The sequence below is a fragment of the Cygnus atratus genome, chromosome 2, assembly GCF_013377495.2.
Source record: "Cygnus atratus isolate AKBS03 ecotype Queensland, Australia chromosome 2, CAtr_DNAZoo_HiC_assembly, whole genome shotgun sequence".
In the NCBI taxonomy this organism is placed as follows: Eukaryota; Metazoa; Chordata; class Aves; order Anseriformes; family Anatidae; genus Cygnus; species Cygnus atratus.
The window spans coordinates 142316948-142339411 of NC_066363.1; the positions used below are offsets into that span (position 1 = coordinate 142316948).

Sequence of the window (22464 nt, forward strand, 5' to 3'; positions counted from 1 at the left end):
ACTGAAATGAATTATAACCTTCAATATTATCTGTTACTCTCTCAGCATCTGCTGTTTCATTAATGAAGAGCCAGTTTTTGACATATGGCGTATGTCCTTGACCAACACATGACCCTGCTGTGCTGACAACCACCAGAGCTTTGCCTCAACTGAAAAGTCCTTAACATAACCACTCTTATTTTAAGGAATGGCTTATTTCTATTTCTTTATTTTGTTTCAGTAACGTAGGAAGGATGTACATTTGAAAGGAATAAAAATCCATTAAAATAATTTTAAAAACTTTATTAATAAACGTAACATTTTGTTTCCATTTATTTAAACTTGTAGAAGAATACATGATACGTTCCAAATAGGCAGCCAACCAAGGGAAACACTAAAAAGGACATTTGAAATAAATAATGCAAGTCTGTAATAGCCAAGTAGTTTCTCAGAAATTCTGTAAACAGATTGTGATTGGGACTTTTCAGGAAGTACTGTCTTACAATGTTAGATTTCAGGCAGTAAAATTTTAGAAAAACTGAAGTGTGGTTCTCAGAAAACCACCTCTTAAATATACCCATTCTTATACTTTGTATAAGCCCGCAATAATACACTAAACAAATAAGCCTTACAATTAACTGAACACAGAAGTGGAAATGCTGCTAATAAGTGCCTCCCTGCGGCTTGCAGCCATTTAATTATAGTAGCTTGCTGTGCGACAGCATGCAAGGTTCCTCAAGGCAGCAAATATTTTAAATAATACAGTGTCCTTAACTCACAGAGAAAGCAAAATAAAAGAGAAACTGACATATCCTTTCTGAGAACACCATGATTGGAGATAGGCGAGTAACACAGAACATGGATTAACCTCTTCACCATGTTCAGTTGTTCCCATGAGAAAACAATGACTCCCTTGAAACAGACACACATTTGGGCAGAATATTTTTAGCCATTACATATGATAATACAGTCTCTGAAAAGGTGGCCATTTTACTTGACTTTGTTTTTTATCTGTTCCAGAAAACAACGGAAGTATGTTCCCAGATGTGCATGCCGCATCAAGGGGGAATTTGAAAAAGAGCTGGAAGTCTCATCTATATTCAGGTTACTAAGTAATATTCATATAAATCTCAATGCACTTACTTTATGCTGCAAAGTAATCGACTGCATGGGCCACTACATGATTTCCACCATGCTGTTCGGCATTATTGCCCAATACGGAAATTTAGAAGCAAAGTCATGAAATAGTAATACATTCATTGAGATTTTTTAAAAAGTATTTTCAAGACAGTTTAAAAATTAAAGAAGTGAAGGCTTGCGGCTGGAGTCTGTTTTAACATACCTAGGCAAAGAAAAACTTTCCATTAATGGATACACAACATAAAAATGATGAAAAGGAAGAAAATCAGGCTGAACTTGCTTTTGAGGAAAAGCTGGTGAGTTTGGACTTTTTCTTTTTTTTGGAAGACAACTGCTTGTCTCCCTCTTAAGTTCCCACCATATCATTTAATCATTTCACTGATACAAGTCTGCAGAATTTATGGGATAGCCAAAACAACCACAGCCACAAACCTGATAGTCCATAAAATGGAACACATTTTCTTCTCAGTAGATTCTTACAGAGGTCTGAAATAATATTGACAGAGATGCAAACTACTAGGGGACACACTGTGTTTGTCTCAGTACTCCGGTACCACAGGTCATGGCAGCTTTAGTACACAATATATTCATTAGGCATTCTTTGCTATGGAGTTACAAACAAATTATGGAGAAAAAAAAAAGTTGGGGAGTAGAACTGTCACAATTGACCCTTTTTGGTTTAACTGTATTGACATGGTCACCTTAAATTAAAAAACAAAAATCTTTAAATACAGCTTTTCAACAAAATCAACCATGCCTGTTTAGTAAACAGCAGCTTTAAAGCATCCATATTCGTACTCTTACATTGGAAACATACCACATTTGGACTTGTACATCAGGGACAAAGTAGTTATCAAGTAACACATTATTTAGGGTGGTATCACATTATTTAAGGCAGAAGCAGAACCTTTGAGTTTCCCATCTTGTTTTACAATACAGGTACATTTCCTGTTAGCAGTTTTCTAATTGCAAATTAGTCACTTAAGTTCTTCAAATGAAAATAACAATTGAGAGTATGAGAGTTTGACTTGTACCTTTCACTATGTTGTCACCAGTTATGCAGTCACCCTGATTCTCTTTCAAGAAAAATCTACCAAAAGCTATCCAACATCTCTTAAAATGTGACTAGATTCCACTGCAAGCATGACTAAGTCACAGACTTTACGTATTGGATATACAATGAAATCATTCCACTTGAATTAAATAACTGTATAAGAAACAATACTCCATTCATTCCACTCACATTCCATTCAATGTTATTGAATACCGAAATATTCAATCATTTTTTGGCCAATAGTATTTGAATTTGTAGTTTTTTCTTTATGATACACACTTCTTTATTTCTCACACCATACATTTGTAACTCAAGGCTTTATTTTCAATACCTGATTATTTCTTTCAGAGGTAAACAGTGTCCATTAAAAACAGAAGTGAATTCTCAAATTTTAGAAGTGCAGCAAAGAGTCATTTGGAAAAAACAATGCATAAATCTATTTCACCTATGCAAACAGCAGCCTCTGAAAATTGCTTTGAGTAAGCTGCTAGCACAAAAGGCATTTTTCTGTCTCTCTGAAAAAGCTTAGTTCAGTGACAGCAAAGTTGAAAAACTTTCTCACTGACTTACAGACAAGTTCTAACAAAAAAAAATTGATTCCCCTGTAAAATCCCTTTAAGCCTCAGCAAAACACACTGAACTCTTGAGATCATTTACCTACCAATTCCTTAAACATAACTGCAGCAGAATATACTCAGTAATTAATTTCCAGTGTTCACCTTTATTAAAAACAAGGTTTTTGTTGTGAGAACAAATAATCTCTCATTTGTAGCTTGAAAGCCTAGGATAGGATCGTTGGCTTCCAGGGTTGCTACCAGCTGCTTGGCAACCTGTCCTACTTGTCTTCCTTCCTTCCTGTTGTAGAGAACCGTGGACAGAGGAGCTGGCTGGCGGTAGATGAAAACTCGCCGCAAGCACTCACAAAGAGCAGAATAGGAGTAGTCTGGGGCGCAAGCCATGAACTTCTTGTCTTGTTTTGATGCTTGTACGTAACCTGCACAGCCCAGAAAGATATACGGAAAGGAGATACGATATATCAGCTTCAATAGCACTTTAAATGGCTAAGTCAAAATCAAGCTTAGCTTCAAAAATAATAAGCAATTACTAACAAAATTTTGAATTTGTCACTAAAACAGGCTTGATAAGACACAAATGGTTTGTCTATTGCCAGGCAGTACTTGCACAGTGTCAAGGCTTTCTCTTTTTCCTACTCTTTGCCCCACACAGCCAATAGGTTGAGAATGCTCAAGAACTTGGAAGGAGACAGCTGACCAAACTGATCAGAGGGATGGAGAGGCTCCTTCAGAAAACTGCAGTAAGAAGGGGCAAGATCAAGTATTGCACCTTTAACCAGCAGCAAAACATTAGAATTTACTTGTAATCTGACCAGTGTTTATTCAAAATTATCCCCCTTTTAAAAAGAAAGCTGTTAGGAAAGATACATGGAGCAAGAAAACTCTTGGTCACTTCAGTTTCCCTTTGATTCCTTCCTTAGGTTTCAGTCTAAAACTTGGACTGAAAAGTAACAATTTTGAAGTCATCACCTTTGTATTGCTTGTTAAAAAGTAATCCCAGAAGTTCAAGCAAAGAAAGAGGGAATTAGCACTAATATCACTGTATTGGCCAATGTAATAAATACTGCAGGTTTGGGAAATTTAGCTTGTTAACCAAGAAAATATTCATTTTTAGTACTAGCTCTTGTACAATACTTCAAGATTTGGTTACAGATGAACAAGCTGAGGTCTTATAGCTGGCACAAAAAAGGTGAACTAGGTTAGTACAGATGTACAGACTTCAATATAATATTGTAAAATTATAGGACTATAGGGAGAAAGAATTGGAGAAACATTTTGTTTTATCACCATAGGTACAAAAAGCTCAAAGATATCCCAATTTCCTTCCTGTTATTTTCAAAACAATTGAAACACATTATAAAAACAGTACTACAAAGTCAGCACAGAAACTGAAATTAGCAATAATTTGGGAAAAAAAACGCCTTAATCCTCATCATCCATTTTTTTTCCTGGTATAATGAAATTTGAAACGAGCAAAGAACAAATTGTGGAATTAATCTCTTTGGTTAGAGAACTTTAAGATACTTACAGCTTAATATGACCATAAGTGAAAATAACAGGCTATAAAAAAAGAGCATTCATATACAAAACCAAATAAACTGCAAAAATCCAGGCCAAAATCAATTATGCATTATGGAAACCTACGTGAGCCCTATAATACAGCTTATACCTTCCCTTTCATTTCGTATGCAGACAGAGTGGTATGGTCAAACAAATGTATTTAGGGAACAGAGGGAATAAATTGTCACATGGCACTATTACAGGAGTGGGTCCGGACCACACTTAGAGAACATGAACACTACAGTTGCCAGAGCAGAAGTAAATATTGCACTAGAATAAACGAAACCTGATTTATCTTTATTAAGTAACAGGTACAACACTGTGCTATGTAAGCTGTTCTGCTTTATCTGATACAGCGATTCTTACTTACTCTTGTATCTGTTTATTTGAAGTATTTTCTGCTTCTGAGCTTATGAATTCTGCTTCCAACTTTCACTAAAAAAAATCCTACACTTGAGTGCAAGAATACAGCAGTAACTAAGGGTTTTCAGTCACATCTTCCTACATTTCTGGCAGTCTAATCTCAGAGATAAAGGGGCTTCTGTAGCCAGAGCTGGCACAGTTATGCTCTTTATTTTTCCTGTCATGTTTGTTTCTTTATTTTAAATTCATTAAAACTTTTCCCATCCACAAGGTTTTATGGAAGAAGGTTCCACAGCACAAATATGCCTATGCTAAGTATTTCTTTTAGTTTCTTTTGAACCTACTATGTACCAACGTAATTTGATGTTGCTAGCTCTTATAACAGAATAAGTATTGAACAATCATTTCCAGTTCCTCAGACCTGCCACCTGGGACAACAAGATAGGAAAAGTTTAATGGTCTCTTACTAAAATATCTTTAATATTGTCTCTTACTAAAATATCTTACCATAAGCACATACAAAATTAGACAGGAACGTCATCAGTTGCCCTGGTTTTTTTGTCTCTTAAGGTGTTTACTGTTTACTGGTGTTTAGAAGTCTTTAAATCTAGTTCACTTATCCAATGAACTCTCCTTTTTACTGTGCAATACTGTGCTTGCGTCATGTATATAGTCTGAATAGGTTCATTTTTCTCAAGGCATAAACATCTTATCTCTCATGTTCTAGTATTTCTAGAATTAAGCTGGCATTCTGTTACCAACAGAATTATAGTGCCTTTCAATTCAAATTTAATTAAATGAAATATCAACAGAAGCCACACTGAACGTATTCAGGCAGGAATGTCTCGGAAGTGTGACACAGAAGTCAATTTCCTACCTAAAGCATTAAAAGTTGCAATGTGTTCCCACATGTTTTCTGGCTGGTCAGGGTGGGGCTGCCAAAGAAGAGCATCAACATCATGCCTCAGGCAGAAGCAAGGCATTTCTCTGGGATCCACTACAACCGAGAAAAGATACTGGTTGCTTCCAAGATTAATCTGAAAACAAAAAGAAATACAAAATATTGATACAAAGCACAAATAGCAGACTGTCACATGCTGCCATAGTTAGATGTTTAACAGATTAATGTTTGTTAGTTGATAAAATATTTGAAGACATTATGATGATGAACAGCTCACTACGCAACAGGTGGCTAACACATTTCAAACACGTGCAATTTAGTTTCTTGGGATAATATTTAGGGAAAGATTATGCCCATTACACGAGCACACAGGAATAAATGCTTTTGTATAGAAATGATTTTCTAGGACGGAGGATCCTAATCTACAACGTCTGATGTTAGGAAAAGAACCTCTCTACTTAAAAAATTACAGCTGGTTTTCTGCTGTGCCAATAGGGAAGGAAATACTGTCCATATGCAAAAGAAGTTGGTAAGCACTGGGAAAAGGATTATTTAGAATACTAAAATGATGAAATGTCAGCAGTTTTGTATTTTCTCACAATGAAGTAATTACTAAGTTCCAGACCAGCACTCTATTCATCAAATATGTCTAGATCACCAAAAACATTCAACGACCACTTCTATTCACCAGGAATGATCTTAAGAAAAGTGAGACAGGCATATCCTGCCTATCCCAATTACCTTCAGAATAAATAAAAACTTCTATCAGTGAATGATCAAGGAAACAAAAGTTCCATCTATGTGACACAGACAACCTTTATAGTCAACTGCTTACCAAAAAGCAGATTTGGGAGAACCCATGTTCAGCCTGAATACCACGATATTCTGCCTTCCCAGCCCACAATTCAAAATCTCTTACATGTACAGAAGCAAATTATTTAAAAAAAAAAAAAAAAAACAGCTTTTGCATTTAATGTTATTAATTAATAAAAATAAATTGCTTTCCAAGCATGTAGAAATTTTGGAATTTGCTATCATGAAAGAGTAAAACTAGTTTTGAAAGATACTGAGCTTGCTGCAATAACTGGTTTTGCAAGTGAAAATAAAAGCTCTACAATGTACTCGCGTGTTGAACTTTATATATTCTCATATATAATAAAGTAGTGAGCACATATCTTTGAGGTCTAGAAGTGGATGAACGCTACCTAAACAGACAATAAACCACAATCTGAAAGATATATCCTCAAGACTTTTTCTAGAGCTTTTCTAAGGAAATGGGAAATTAGGATCCAGAATCTTACTCTGTAACCATGACATTTTCTGCACAACAAAGGTTGTTCTAAATGTGCTCTGAGTGACACAAAGTAGTGATCAGGTAGAACACCAACATTTATTACAAGCTTAGTAGAGACATCTTGAAAAAAAATGAATAAATAATAATAAAAAAAAAGACAACAACAATCTGTGATGCTCTCAGATGGTTATTTTGTTTGTTTGTTCCTTTAGGGAATAGACCAGACCAAGTTCTAACTTACTGCTAGTGGAGGAAATTGCTCAAAATCTAGATTAAGCATTTTGCTCACTGTTATTTCCAGCGTGACTGACCAACAGTGATCATAAAAAATGGATCTATGCTCTATTTTTGTAGTAAAAAAGGTGCAACTTCCTACCAGGCTATCTGAAAAGTTACTGAAAAAAATAAAAAAAAATGGAACCTACAAAAATGTTATGTCCCTGGAGAAGACTCCCTTCATGTCATTATTCTGACATACCTTCACTTTTTCAAACGTCTCACTTTGAGTGAGTGTATGTATCTATGTATCTACATAGACCTATAGAGATATATACAGATTTAAATACATATGTACACACACACATACACATATGTATGTAAAATCAAGATAAGAGCAGCATTACTTTTACATCAAAATGCTACTGAAGGACACATGTAGATGTTTATTGTTACCGTGATTTTATGTTATGGAAGAAGTGTATGTGGTTTCAAGGACTTGTACAGATTTTTGTTTTGGTAACAGAATTCAACTTTCATATCAGAAAAAGAATATTTAAAAATATTTCTGTAATAAGTTACAGCACTTACTACGTGAGTGACCTGTAGGGTATCGCCATCAAATCTGCATAAAGTTGCACTATCTTCAAGAAAAGCATCACATTCTTCTAATTCTTGTGCATTACAAGGTGGGTTTTCCTTTTCAGGGTTTGGATTCTGAAATAAGACAATGAAAACACTGAAAAACTGAGCTTTATATACAGCTGTATATATATCAATCCCTTTCTAAAACAAAAACAGTTCATAGAACTGTAAGAATCATTTGCATATCCTTTTATACGTAAAGATCAAATTATTATGTACTTAACCAAAATGAAAGCCACCACTTCTGTTGTGAAAGATAGCATGGGTGGCAGGTACAACAAAATGTATTTCAGTTTAATGAAGGGTACATAAGCCAGTAAAACATGTACAATATTTCCCCTCCATAAGTAGCAAGAGTATATGATCCTGCAAACCTAAGTAGGTTAAAGTAAATTTACATCACTGTAAAATTCTTTCAGATTGTTACTGAAAATGCTAGAAAAAAAATGGATTAATTTATTGTCTAGGTAGCCCTAATTATCATCATCATGATAATTACTGCACAAGAACTGAAAACTTGTGACAAAAAATCACCTTATCCTCAGTATGAGTTGCAAAAGCAAAGACATTTGAAGTTCCCAATGAAAGTATGTTTAGAAGATGTACTACAATATCTTGCCCATGAACAGCACGGGAGAGAGGAGTGAAATCAATTTTAAGCACTAACCAGAATTTATTTTAGTATAACTTTTTTCAGCCCTCTTCAAAAAAGTAGTAAGCCACAACTAATATATAAAGATCCATAGGGAGCCATATTTCACAAGTTTTAGATGAGATACCACTTTGTAATCAAACCAGAAGGTGAAGTATCAAGCAAACAGTACTTTACATTTCAAGTAAAGACTCCCTGTATAACAATAATGCCAGAAAGTTCATGAGTCATGCTTATTTTAAAAGGCAAGCCTAGGAAACCGTTTCATTAACACTCACAGTCAATATAAGCCAAGTACAGCAACCCTAAAAAGACAGCATAAAATTGTTGCTAACCTACTGATAAACAAGGAATGGACATACTTAAAATTCACTTCAATCAACTGCTTTAAAATCGGCCCATCATGGGAACAAAATCTATTTTTCAAATTAATCAGACTTCTGTTTTGTTGCACAGACACTATCATGTAAGCTAAATTCAGTCCCACATGAAGATAGTACAGTTCAAAACATGTTCAGAACTCTAATGCCATTAGTTTGTTATCAATTTCAGACAACACTGAATCTGGTGTTAGGATTCTGAACAGTAAACGAACTGAAGACCTCTGTCAATGATGTGTGAATTAGGGTATCAAGAAAAGAAAACATACAAATGTGCAAGAATTTTAAATATTTTATTTTTCAACTTCTTACCATTTCTTCAGAGGTCAGATGCATCAGACATTCACTTATTTCAGTGGCTTGGGAAGGGTCCATAATGAGTTCCCCGTTTGTGTCACCAATTATTAGCTCTGGCCACCGGAGTCCCTCATTTTTCTTAATTAGAGAAATTTCCAAGCTAAAATGCAAATAGAAGACAATGAGTAATAGATGAATACACTGCATCCTTTTTCAGATGATAGTCAGAAAGCTCTAAATATATATTTGAGAGCTTCTCCTCTCCAAACTAAAGTGATAATGAAAACCTCATAACAGAAACCACTAGGAATCAACTTATAAAATAAACTATTCTCATGGAAAATATCCCAAAGAAAATCAGATGAAAGACAAGTGATTTCTAAAAGCCTAAGAATGAATAAAATGTATTCATGGAAGTGTCCTCAGAGTTTTCAATTCAAATGTGGTTTCCTCCGAAGTAGTTTTATTAAAGTTTTTAAATACTGCAAGAGATCACCTATAAATAAATCAATTCAGAGAGAGAAAATTTCACTACAGAAGTTTATTTGAAACCTAACACGTACTAAATACCACCACTTAAGCACACACTACCTTTGTATAACATGTAGAACAAAAATATTGGTATTTTATAAGCCTCAGAAACAGTACAACACAGTTACCTACGCTGTCTATATAAAATTCTATGTCAAAAGATACAATTACTGTAACTTGTGAAGAAAAAAAAAAAAAAGAACTTGGCATAAGGAATGAATAAATACGTTAAGTAAATAATTACAAGAGCCTGATGCATCAGCAGCGCAATTCTATTTAATTACACATGGGTAGAACAACAAAAACAGTTTCAATAAACATGTTTTTTAGACACACCTACAAGGTCTAGAATGTCAGTTGTTTACCTGACGCAACAAGAAAACTTTCTAAGTTACTAAGTACTGCATCAGAGCAAGCAGTATTTGGTGACCCCTGAATTATCTTCATTTTACAACTGAAACCACTACATTGGTTATCAGAAACACAATTATTTTACACAAGATAATTGGGAGTCAGGTTTTTAAATCAAAAAATTTAAAGTGGTATTGTAGCGTCACTATTAAAAATCAAGTGCAACTTACGACATTCAAATTTGTAAATACTATTTCTTATTAAAACAGAAACCTCAGAGTCATGCAATATTAACCACTTGATAATTAACTCAAACTTGAATCATTTAGCTATTTGCCTAATAATCAACAACTACAAACTCACATTTTAGTATACAGCATTAGCGTAATCTGCATACAAATATTAGTCCTTTAGTTATTCTCCAGAAGAATTAAATAAACTTTAATAGCTACCTTTTGGGAAAAAAGCAAAGATTTTTATGAAAGAAAACTCAAGGAAAACACACTTATCAAATGAAACTGAAAAAAAAAAAAACAACCAAAAAACTAACTGGGAATGTCTTGCAGAAAACATCATTCTAGTTTTCCTATTACAACCAATTCTCACAAAGTAGAGACCTATATACTACACACACAAATTCACACAATGTATCAAGATTAACGTCAAGCTTGTCCAAGCACCTAGAAGGCATTATTGTTCCTAGCATATCATCTTTCATTTAGTATTTTAAAGCATTATAATGGCAAGAATTCAGTCTTCTCAAACATCAGTCCTTATTTTCTGTATCATCAAGTCTGGGAACCTTACTTGCAAAACTGTTCCAGTGAAAAAACTTCATTTTGCCTTATTTAAAGGAAAGAACTGTTTTCCTCGAAACAACTTTCTTTTTTTTTTCTTTTTCACCTGCTGATACCATACATGGAAATTACTCTTTAAGAAACCATTAAACCAAACCTGCTTGTTTCAATACATAGTGGCTCATTACTTTATCCTAAGAGCAAAAGTAGTAAATGTCCAAATATATACGGTATACTGTCAGAGTTCGTTACTTTTCTTATACTTGTTGAAGATCCAAGACAAATTCTATTATGAACCACATCTGAGCAATGAAACTTGAAACAGTTTTATTTATTTCCTCACTTTCTGGCATTCCCTCGCCCCCCCTAGATTCACAAATAATGCAAAAAGAATACTGGAAGAACCTGTAGTACGTCTAACAGTATTTAAGCATCCAAATCTTTCAGTTCATGTCCTATCATACGTGGCAGGACAAAATGGTGTATATAAGGGTCCGCTGCACGTGTTAACTGCAACAAGGAAAGCGACCTATAACATGAGCAGTCAGCTTGGAGTCTCAAAGAGAAAATGCAAAAGGGTACACTTCCAAATACACAGGGATTTCAGGCTTACTTTTACATGTACAGAAACACATGTGGAAATAAATCTGAATACTCGTGTCAGCTTCCAGTTATGAAGTACATTTTGCTGGTGCAAATGCAAATATCATAGCCAATATGCACCCACCAAAGATCCTAAACCAATGATAGAACAAACACATTCCGTCACGGAGACTTGGAGATCGGTTTAGGGCTCTGCTCTGAAGGACCCTCCCAGAGGCTCTACTAGCATAGTATACATAATGTATAATGGATTAGGAAAATGCAATAAAGAATTTATAAATCAAACTAGACTGAAGAATTCCTTGTTAATACAAAAAAAAGTAAGTTTCTGTTTGTGAAAAACAGGGTGAAAGTCAAGTTAATCAATCCTGAATTGTCATGACAAGAAAAAAAAAAAAAAAATGTTGAATCACTTAAGCTTACTTTGCTTACAAGGTAATTTTTTATATTTGAATACTTTTTTTTTTCCTGGACATTTTAGTACTTCTAAATTTCCTTACTGAATTTATCACCAAAAGTTTCACGATTTTATTATAAACAGTCTTTGTGAGAATCATTTAACAGTTTACCTTTTCACTTTTGCATTGTGACCAACTAGAAGTGAACGGACAAGATTATTCTCAAAGAAAATAAAAAAACACAGACATGCATGGGTTACATTTCAGTATAGAAAGGCAACCAAAGATTTTAAAACATCACTTTATCTATGGTTGCCAATAAGCACAGGCAAAGCACATGAAAATAGTGAGAAGGCTAACATTATGAGCATCGATGTATCCTAACACTGTGAAGAATTCTGCTTCACAGCACAGTAGTGGAAAACCTCGAATTTCCTGGTCTGACACAGGTATATCTGTCAGTATCTTTTTTTTTCTTTTTTTTTTTTTGTGTGTGAATAAGTAATTTTTAGCTTGAAAAGGCTGTTCTATGTCATTGTAGAAAATAGCTTGCCATGTAACCTCATAAGCAAGTAACTGTAAGAAGAGGGAACTACTTTCACAATTAGTTAAAGAAACAATACTGTAAGACAGAATTGCAGAAGCCAGTGAGCTCTTTTCAGCAGAGGAGATACAACCTTGTAAGGAGGAGTCCATTCCCAGAGGGCCCAAAAGTCAGATATGATACACATTTGAAATCAATTCCCAGCAGTAGTAAATCTAAAAACCATATACAACACCTTTTGTTCTCTTTAATTATCCATGTGCAGCTTTCATGGTCCACAGAAGAATGTAGTCTTCCTTCCATCAAAGGAGGCTGGTCTTTCAGTGTAACACATATGTTCTCAGGGGAAAAGTGTACTTTTATGTCATCCTTAGTGATGTCTTGAGGAACATGAATTGTTATTGTCACATCATCTTCAGTCTGCTGCCAGTAATAGAGAGGGTCTACAATTGAAAACGTACAGAAAAATATCAACTAGATTAAAAAAAGCTGTCCTGGATTCCACAGTATGCAATGCTGCTGGGAGTGGAGGTTGGGGGAAGGTGAAAGTAAGCTTCTACTCTAAACAACTTACTTAAAATGTATTCTGATCACAAAAATAGAGAAACTTTTTTTTTTTTTAAGCAATCAAGTTCATTTTGTGTCCCTCGGTTGGAAAACATCTTATATTCATATCTATACTCAAATATGCTGATGGAGCTATCCAACGGGCATTAAATAGTACTCTAAAGTTAATTGGGAAACTTATTGTGAAAGATATTATGGAATGGATAGCCAAAATGTATTTATCATAGAATCATAAAGGTTGGAAAAGACCTCCAAGATCATCTGGTCCAACCATCCCCCTACCACCAATGTCACCCACTAAACCACGTCCCTAAGCACCACGTCCAACCTTTCCTTGAACACCCCCAGGGACAGTGATGCCACCACCTCCCTGGACAACCCGTCCCAGTGCCTGACTGCTCTTTCTGAGAAGAAATGTCTCCTAATTTCCTACCTGAACCTCCCCTGGCACAACTTGAGGCCATTCCCTCTAGTCCTATCACTAGTTACCTGTGAGAAGAGGCCCATCCCCAGCTCCCCACACCTTCCTTTCAGGTACCTGTAGAGAGCAATAAGGTCTCCCCTGAGCCTCCTCTTCTCCAGACTAAACAACCCCAGTTCCCTCAGCCGCTCCTCACAGGACTTATGTTCCAGGCCCTTCACCAGCTTTGTAGTCCTTCTCTGGACATGCTCCAGGACATTTGAATGCACTGAACCATTAATGATCAGTAACCTGGTTAAACAGACACCAGGTGCAGTGGTTATGATAAGCAACTCCATACTCTGAAGTATATGCCGTTCAGAAATGTGAACATTTTCCCCTAATCTACTTTGTTAGCCGTTACACTGACTATTCAACAGAAGTGTTTTTAAAAGACCAAGTAGTCTTCATCTGCCTTAGATGACAGAGATGAAATAAAACTGCCTGCCAAGGGATACCACTTGACTTTTGCTCCTGGGCCTAGAATCTTCCTCATACCTATCTGTATTAAACTGCTAGAACTGTCCTTCTATAAGAAATTCTTATACAGAGAATGGCAACAAAGCTGATTAAAGGGCTAGAAGGCACGTCCTGTGAGGAGCAGATGAGGACAATAAGTTTGTTAAACTTGGAGAAAAGGAGGTTGAAGGGTGACCTTACTGCTCTCTACAAGCTTTCTGAGGATGACAAGCTGGTAGTGAGGTGTTCATCTTGTGACAGGACATGTGGGAGTGGCTCAAATCTGTGACAGGGTAAGTTCAGACTGGACATCAGAAAACGCTTGTTACTGAGATGGCAGTTAAACCCTTGGACAAGCTTCTGTACTGGCTTTACATGGAAAGGTTTTGGTAGCAGGGGCTGCAGTTGTGGACTCTGTGAGCAGAGCCCAGCGGCTGCCCCATGTCAGAGCAGAGCCAGCTCCAGCCGGCTCCAAAAGGGACCTGCTGCTGGCCAGAGCCGAGCCAATAAGCGATGTTGTTTGTGCCTCTGTGAAAGCAGATTTAAGAAAGGGAAACACTGCTGGGGAACAGCAGCTAGGAGAGAGAGAGGACTGAGAAGCAGCCCTGCAGACCCCCACGTCAGTGCAGCAGGAGGGCAGGAGGTGCTCCAGGCACGCAGCAGCAGTTCCCCTGTGGCCTGTGGAGAGGCCCCTGGTGGAGCAGGCTGTCCCCCTGCAGCCCATGGGTCCCACACGGAGCAGATCTCCACGCTGCAGCCCGTGGAGGAGCCCCCGGTGGAGCAGGTGGATGTGGCCTGGAGGAGGCTGCGGCCCATGGAGAGCCCCCGCAGGAGCAGGCCCCGGGCTGGAGCTGCAGCCCGTGGAGAGGAGCCCACGCAGGAGCAGGGGGTCTGGGGGGAGCTGCCGCCCGTGGGGGACCCGTGCTGGAGCAGTTTGCTCCTGGGGGATGGACCCCGTGGTACGGAGCCGTGTGGGAGCAGTGCTTGAAGAGCTGCTGCCTGTGGGCAGCCCCCACAGGCTCAGTTTGGGAAGGACAGCATCCCGTGGGAGGGACCCCACGTGGAGCAGGGACAGGGACTGATCGTGAAGGAGTGGTGGAGACGAAGCACCACGGACTGACCACAGCCCCCCATTGCCCAGCACCACTCAAGAGGAGGCAGCAGAAGAGGGTCGATGGGGGGGAAGGTGGTTTTGGTTTGCTTTTAGTTTCTCACTGCTCTAGTCTGCTAGTGATAGGCAATGAATTATTTTAATCTCCCCATGCTGAGTCTGTTTTGCCTGTGCCAATAACCATTGTGATCTCCCTGTCCTTATCTCAACCCTTGAGCCCTTTTCATCATATTTTCTCCCCTTTTTCCTTTGAGGAGGGGGAGTGAGAGAATGGTTGTGGTAGAGTTTGGTTGCCCAGCAGGATAAAACCACCAGAGCTTCGTAGAGGTAGTTGATGGCCCACATCTGTCAGTGTTTAAGAGGCATTTGGATAATGCTCTTTACTATATGTTCTAACTTTGTGTCGGCCCCAAGGTAGTCTTGACAGCTGGACTTGATCTTTGTAGGTCCCTTCCAACTGAAGTTATTCTACTCTAAAAGAAGAGAATATAAATCTAAAAAATTCTAAAGGCTATGACAGGAAGACTGGGTAGTTCAACGTTGGTCACAGAAAACATAACTACAGATGTATTCATTTTCTTTCGCATGTTACCTTCCTAGTTAGAGGGAAAGCAAAGCATGGACTGACTCATTCTCTGGAATGTTTTAAAAGCTCTCAAGGTGTCATAGTACAAGACTTAGCTGATCATCTCAGCAACTGTAACTCTGCAAGGACTCTTACACTGTTGCCTAGTACCATGAGTTTCCTGTTTGCTACAGGATCAGTCACAGATACTACAAATACACTTCCCAGAAACTGTTATTATATGAGACGCAACAGCCATCAAAATTCTAAATTTTGACACAGACTGCATCTGATCTTAAAGTCTTAATTTGTACGATAACAGAATGAGACCAAAAAATACCTTAGGCCCTTCTTTTCTACACTGTCTTCTAGACTACCTTATTAGCTGTCAAGTATGTATGGAGCAGAATCTGAAAGGACAAAGAAAAAGCCAAAATACCAATAAGCAACATAACCACCTTAATATTTCCTCATGTATTGTTGTAATCTCTATAAAAATTAGAGTATTACTGCCAGCACATCTTGTTTCACTATTTGGTATCTGCTATGCCTGCAATTTTATATAGCCATGCAACCAAAATTATAGCCTAGGTTAGGCCAATAGATTTCTGCACCACTGAAAAAATTGTGCTAGTATCATTCAGTTAATATAGGCTCATTAACCTCTCTCATATTCAGAAGCAAAAAACACAATATAGCTACATAAATATACATATTATGAACTCAGTGACATTTAGGATTAATACCTAGTAGGGGTTCATATACTTCATTTTGCTTTGACCTCCTAGAAGAAAAATATGAGTGTCTTTTGATGAAGTTGATTCTTTTTTCTCTAAACTACTTTCTTACTGGAGTCTTTTACTAGATTCTCATTCTTAAAAAAACAAACAAACAAAAAAAAACACCACTTTTTTGTTGTTTGAAAGGCAGGAGTGATTTCCATATCAGAGAGATCTTTCTGCTGAACAACTGTTTGGGTGCCATGCTCCCTTCTCTCACCTAAGACTAGCTTCTCAGTTTGAACACTTCAGCTAGATGCCTGCATTTAGGCAACTGTTGTCTTAACTCAACCGTTAGCAAATAACGAGTACAGTTCTGTTTGCAGAATATTCTTTTCCTTGAGACAAGGAAATTCTTTAAGTGCCTCCTATCTAAAAAGACTTCTCATATAGGTTTACGCCCAACACAACTTCCTAGGAAGAAAACAAATATGTTAAAAAAAAAAAAAAAGCATATCTGGCCTTATAAAAAAAAATCTGGAAGGCAGATATTAAGACAAACATTTACTGCTGGAGTTTCCAAACAGATTCTAAACTGACAAGCTCTTTTCTTTGACAAAACAAAGAGCAGTCTGTCATAACCTGACAGTTAAGTTTTACCTTTCTTTTCATTTGCTGTTTTTGCATCATCATTTTCTGCTAACTTTTTTTCTTCTTCTTGTACAGATTTGAATGGTTTGTAGGAAAGAATCATTAGACCATCCCCATTCGGCTCTATTGCTGCATAATGGGGGACTGATTTTCCTTGTAAAACTCTCTTTCTGCAGATTTCATATTGATGATCACCTGTAAAATGAAAAAAAAAATCTGAGCAGTACTATTTTTCTAGAGCACAAAATCTCATTCAAGAACCTCACTACATTTAAAAATACTACACAATCCTACTGGTTAAATAACAGTACTGTGGATTAAAAGGAAATTTCTCTTTTGTTTTTCAATGATTTTATTACACACGTAGATCCTAAAATTAATCTAACATTGCTCTTTTTTCCTTATGATGATTTCTTTGATCACAGCTAGCCTGCCAATTCAGAAAACCATTCTCAGTCTCCGTACAAATAAATCTTCCAAACATTTCTGAGGTGCTAAAAAAGCTTGAGTAACAATGAAATAGCTTGCGATAACAATTCATAATGGAAAATGCCTACCTTCCCTTTTGAAGGCCAGAGATTTACACGAGTTGAGAAGGTCCTAGTTGTTAACTACTGGCATCAAGGAACACACCATTCCCAAACACATAGGTAATGATGAATTAAAATACAGGTAAGGCAATATGTTCTAGAGTGTTCTTCCTCCATTTAAATTTACCTGGACTCAGATGCCTAAGTATTTGATTGACTTCTGAATAATAACAGATAGTGCAAGTGGATTTTTAGGAATTTACCAGTAACTTAATAAAATTCTCACAGTTGATAAAATTATCCTCAAGAATCGTTTAGTTTTTCACATCTGTGCTTCAACTCTTCGTTAAAAGAAATTGGTGCATTTGCAACTACAACTTTACTTGAAACAAACCAAAAAAAAAAGGGAACTTATTAGCAGAGACGTTGGACAAGACCAGATCATGAAGGTAAAAATCATCTATACCACTCCAGTGTAATGTGTTCCTGGTTGACATCAGTGCTAAGTTTAGGGAAACGCAGTCACAGAATACAGAGAGTAACAGATAAACCAGATCGAATTTGGATCCCCTTAACTAGTTATCGTACTTGCTAAAAGTTAGCTCAGAAGTGGAATAAAGAAAAATAACCAGACTACAACGTAATTCTGGTACTTGGGGCTGTTAATTAAAGCCCCCCTCCCTCCTTTTTCGAGTGTAGGCAGAGGGGTATCAATAGAAGAGACATAGCCATTTTAATCAGAAGCAGAGTCAGAGACCTACACAGTCAGAAAACCCCAGGCAACTAGGGAGCATGCTTTAACAGATCACCTCAGACTACACAGATGACCAAAGAGAGTGCTGTACTGGGAAGTTAATCACTCATACGACATTATGAAAAGTACAACAGATATTTATTAGAAATAGATATCTTGAACCTTGATTTTACTGGACCAAGCTAAAGGAACTTCATTTCATAATGTCACAAAGTAAAGTTCTTAGCTTGTTTTCTAATCACTTTAACCACACATGTAGAAGTTTACTTCTTCCTATCTTCCAAATATTTGTCATAATTAAGGTCTACAACTGAGAACTTGATCTGAAAATGGAAGAAAATGACCTATGTAAAATCTGAGTAGAGTTTTTGTGGGAAGGAAATATCAGAAACTGAGGAAAAATAAACCTCTAAGACAAAGAATAAAAGCATGATAGCTGGTTTTGCTTTTTTTTATATATATATAGGTTTTGTTTGTTTTAGTTTTCCTTACCCACTAGTAACATAAATGTAAAACACTTACCCTCTTTGCTCATCTCTGCAATTGTAACCCATTCCAAGGTAACATGAAATCCACTTCCTTTTGTGTCCAATTCATCTTTTTCTACCCTAAGCAGCAGCACAGCTACTGAATGAGTACCAGATTTTACAAATGAAACACTGTGTGCTACAATAAATGGACTGCCTAGTTCTTCATTAAACACAATCTAGAAGACACAATGTTGGCAAAAAGTCAGTCAGTTAAAACTCAAAGTCTCAGAAAGCAGTGAAAGGCTACAGCGAATGTCAAATCAGTTAATTTTTGCTTGCCATAAACTGCTTTAACTTTTGGTTAGCCCTGAAGCGGTCAGGCAGTTGGACTAGATGATCCTTGAAGGTCCCTTCCAACTGAACTATTCTATTTCCGGCTTTCCTTCTTTGGCTATCAAGAAACCGTTCTGAAATGTTTTTAATTATTATTGTGTCTATTACAGAATCACAGAAATGGCCCATTAGACAAAGCACAAAGATCTACAAAAATGTCTACATTGTAGCTGTTTAGTACTAAAGTAAATACGCGTACAGAACAGGATCCATAAGCACCGCATACCAACTGGGGAAGAGAGTCTCACACAAGATGAAAATGAAGGCATTTCACCAATACCCTCACTACTCTCCGAGGCAACCCAAGATCCTAAAAATCACTGTGGACCTTGGCACACGCAAACAAGAAGATAAAAGATCCAGTACATTGCTATCAGTGTTGCATCATCAACCCAAGCTGAGAGAGAGGGGGTTCGCTTTATTTGACTACTATCTTTACAAGAGACTCACTTCATATTCTCTAATAGGAATATTCTCTAACAGGAATTAAGAAACAGAGAATCTACACTTAAATTAAGGAGTATTAAATTCACATTTACGAGGAGGTTGGGTCAGAACCTTCCGACTTTTTGTTTATAGGGTTTGGCAAAGTCCATCCATATTTTTATGTGACTAGGCAGGATCACTGTAAACATGAAATAATGCCATACCGAAAGCGCGTGTATCTTGAAAGTTGAGACATTTAGAAGTAGCTACCTACAGCAGGAAGTTTTAATTCTAGAGACTGTGTGTTACAGCTTTTCTTAAAAAGGTGCTTATTCAGCATAAATCATAAGAAGGTGAAAAACAAAATAAATCCAAACAACAAATAAGAAATAAAACATTATTTTCTAGACCATTAATACATTAAAATCAAAGTCACAGTCACAGAGTGGTTGACATTAGAAGAGACCTCTAGAGATCATCTAGTCCAACCGCCCTGCTCAAGCAGGATCACCTAAACATGCCCAGCCCTCTCAGCCTCTGCTCACAAAAAGAGATGCTCCAGTCCCCTGATCATCTTCGCAGCCCTCCACTGGACTCGCTCCAGGAGCTCCAGGTCTGTCTTGCACTGGGGAGCCCAGACCTGGACGCAGCACTGCAGGTAAGATCTCTCCAGGGCTGAGTAGAGGGGCGGGATCACCTCCCTCACCCTGCTGGAAACGCTCTCCCTAATGCTCCCCAGGATCCCATTGGCCTTCTTGGCTACAAGGGCACATTGCTGGCTCATGGTCAGCCTGCTGTCCTCCAGGATTCCCAGGTCCCTCTCTGCAGATCTGCTCTCCGGCAGGTCAGCCCCCAGCCTGTACTGGTGCATGAGGTTATTCCTCCCTAGGTGCAGGACCCTGCACTTGCCCTTGTTGAACTTCACGAGGTTCCTCTCGGCCCAACTCTCCAGCCTGTCCAGGTCTCTCTGAATGGCAGCACAGCTTTCTGGTGGATCAGCCACCCCTCCTTGTTTTGTGCCACCAGCAAACTTGCTGAGGGTGCGCTCTGCCCTTTCAACCAGGTCACTGAAGAGTAAGTTGAACAAGACTGGGCCCGCTACTGACCCCTGAGGGACACCACTAGCTAAAGACTTCCAAACAGACTGCGCTGCTGATCACAACCTTCTGAGCTCTGCCATTCAGCCAGCCACAGAGAATAAAGGAAAACTAATTTAAGCTGCAGTGGATAAATGAGCATAGGCTCAATCTCGCTGTTACTGAAACCTGATAATGTTTGAGGATTTGTAAGGTTGGGATGTTAAAGTCACTGTAAACCACTGGGTGTTCTAAACACTCAAAAGGTGAATTTAAATGGTGGCAAACTCTCAGCATAGAAATTGGATGTTTTGGTACACTGACAACTCTGATGTAACCTATTTATGGATCAATATTCTCACACTAAGAGAAGACAGACTAATAAACTCACAGCAGCTGAGGTAGAAATGTAACAACTACGTTTGTGGTGTCCAAGCAAGATAACCGATACCAATATTAGTATTGTAACACCACAGTGATGTGGATACAAAAAATGCTTCTTATCAAGGCTGTTTAAAATAATCTATTTTGTAAACTATTTCATCATGAGAAACACAGAAACAAACTTCAGGTACAACCAACAATTTTAAGTAAAAACTATTAAGCACTGATATTTGCCAGAACTAAGTGCACAATGTGACGATTTCTCTACCAGAGATGGGGAAATACTACTGTTTACACTCTGTCTACTCTGCAGGTAACCCTCAGGGCTACTTATCAAAGCCTTTTAATGAGCAATTTTGTTTAAGTTTTATTCTAGTCTCCATGGACACACTTTTAAGATGGGGCAAATTAAATGGTGAATATTTCAAGCAGAATTACATCAGCACAAGCAATTCAGAAGTCTCTTAACTTAAAAACAAAAGCAGCTATTAGCTTGACTGATGATAATTTTGGACTTTAAAAAAAATATATTATTCCACAAGTCAGTTGAAAGAACAAACAATAAATGATGGGAAAAAAACGTAGGCAGATCCATACAAACTGCAAAGGGGGAACACTTCTTGGAAGTTCAGCTTGACAAGAGCTTAGCCACCAATTTAGAAACACTTTTATTTAGACAGATTCTCTTTCAATCAAGAAGCTGTTCCCATTCAATCATTTGAATTTTATAGATATTTTGCACATAAAGAAATCATTAAAATTATTTTATGCTTGGCACAACCATATATCAACATAATAGAGTTCAGATTTAAAGCTTATTTTTTCATAATTGCATATACGTGCAATTATCATAAGAAAGGCAGGAATAAGAATTATTTTGTATATGTACAATTCAAAAAATGTTACTGTAAGACTTACCTCCCACTTTTCTGATGCACTGTCTCCACGCTTGCCTGTTTTGATTAAATAGAGTCTTCCTGTTCCATCAGAAAGGGTAACCCACGTGGAAGATGGGAAGTATATGGAGGCACAAAGGCGATTATCACAAGCTGTCAAGTCTGCAGGGAGCCTGAAAACTTCTCTTGGCTTTTGTAGAGCAGTGTCCTATAAGCAAAGTCATGTATCAAGACTTCAGGAAGTACTTATTAATTCTAGTAAGTATTACAAATTAAGCCTAACAAATCTCAATGGCAATTCACCTGTTTCTTTGTGCAGTTGAGCATATTTCGAAATAAGTGGGCAGCAAGAATCATATCCACATACATGGAAAATGTGAGGGAATTTCAGTACTGATTTAGTTTGTTTACTGAAAACAGAAGTGTTTTGTAATTGATATTTCAGCATTCTATTTTTTTCCTTCAATTTTATAGCATTAGTTACATTTTGCATTAAAAAAAAAAAAGGTTTTCACTTCTTTTCCCCAAGCATTCCTGTATAATCAATCATTTATCTCAATTCCAGCCCCATTAAAACCCTGAAGACTGTAAGTGAAATGAGAACCAGAGAATTGTTCATTTACACTCACTTCTAATTAAAACAAATTTTACCCCCCTCTCTTACTCAACTGGCACATTCGAGTTGATAAAACATTTCTAAGCTTTCCTAGAGTGGCTAGTTCA

The 22464-nt window shown here is 37.3% G+C and overlaps 1 protein-coding gene across 3 annotated transcripts in view; it reads right to left on the reverse strand.

Annotated features, from left to right (window-relative positions):
• Positions 1 to 267: 267 nt before the first annotated feature.
• NUDCD1 (NudC domain containing 1) overlaps positions 268 to 22464 on the reverse strand; it is a 36946-nt gene continuing 14749 nt past the window's right edge. For all 3 annotated transcript variants that reach the window (XM_035546316.2, XM_050708889.1, XM_035546317.2), the window contains exons 3-10: positions 21764 to 21949; positions 18619 to 18802; positions 16822 to 17007; positions 12516 to 12723; positions 9072 to 9216; positions 7674 to 7799; positions 5549 to 5708; positions 268 to 3167 (exon numbers count right to left, since the gene is read on the reverse strand). In XM_035546316.2, coding sequence (XP_035402209.1) covers positions 2875 to 3167; positions 5549 to 5708; positions 7674 to 7799; positions 9072 to 9216; positions 12516 to 12723; positions 16822 to 17007; positions 18619 to 18802; positions 21764 to 21949 — 1488 coding nt within the window. In that variant the 3' untranslated portion in view covers positions 268 to 2874. The remainder of the gene's footprint in view (positions 3168 to 5548; positions 5709 to 7673; positions 7800 to 9071; positions 9217 to 12515; positions 12724 to 16821; positions 17008 to 18618; positions 18803 to 21763; positions 21950 to 22464) is intronic.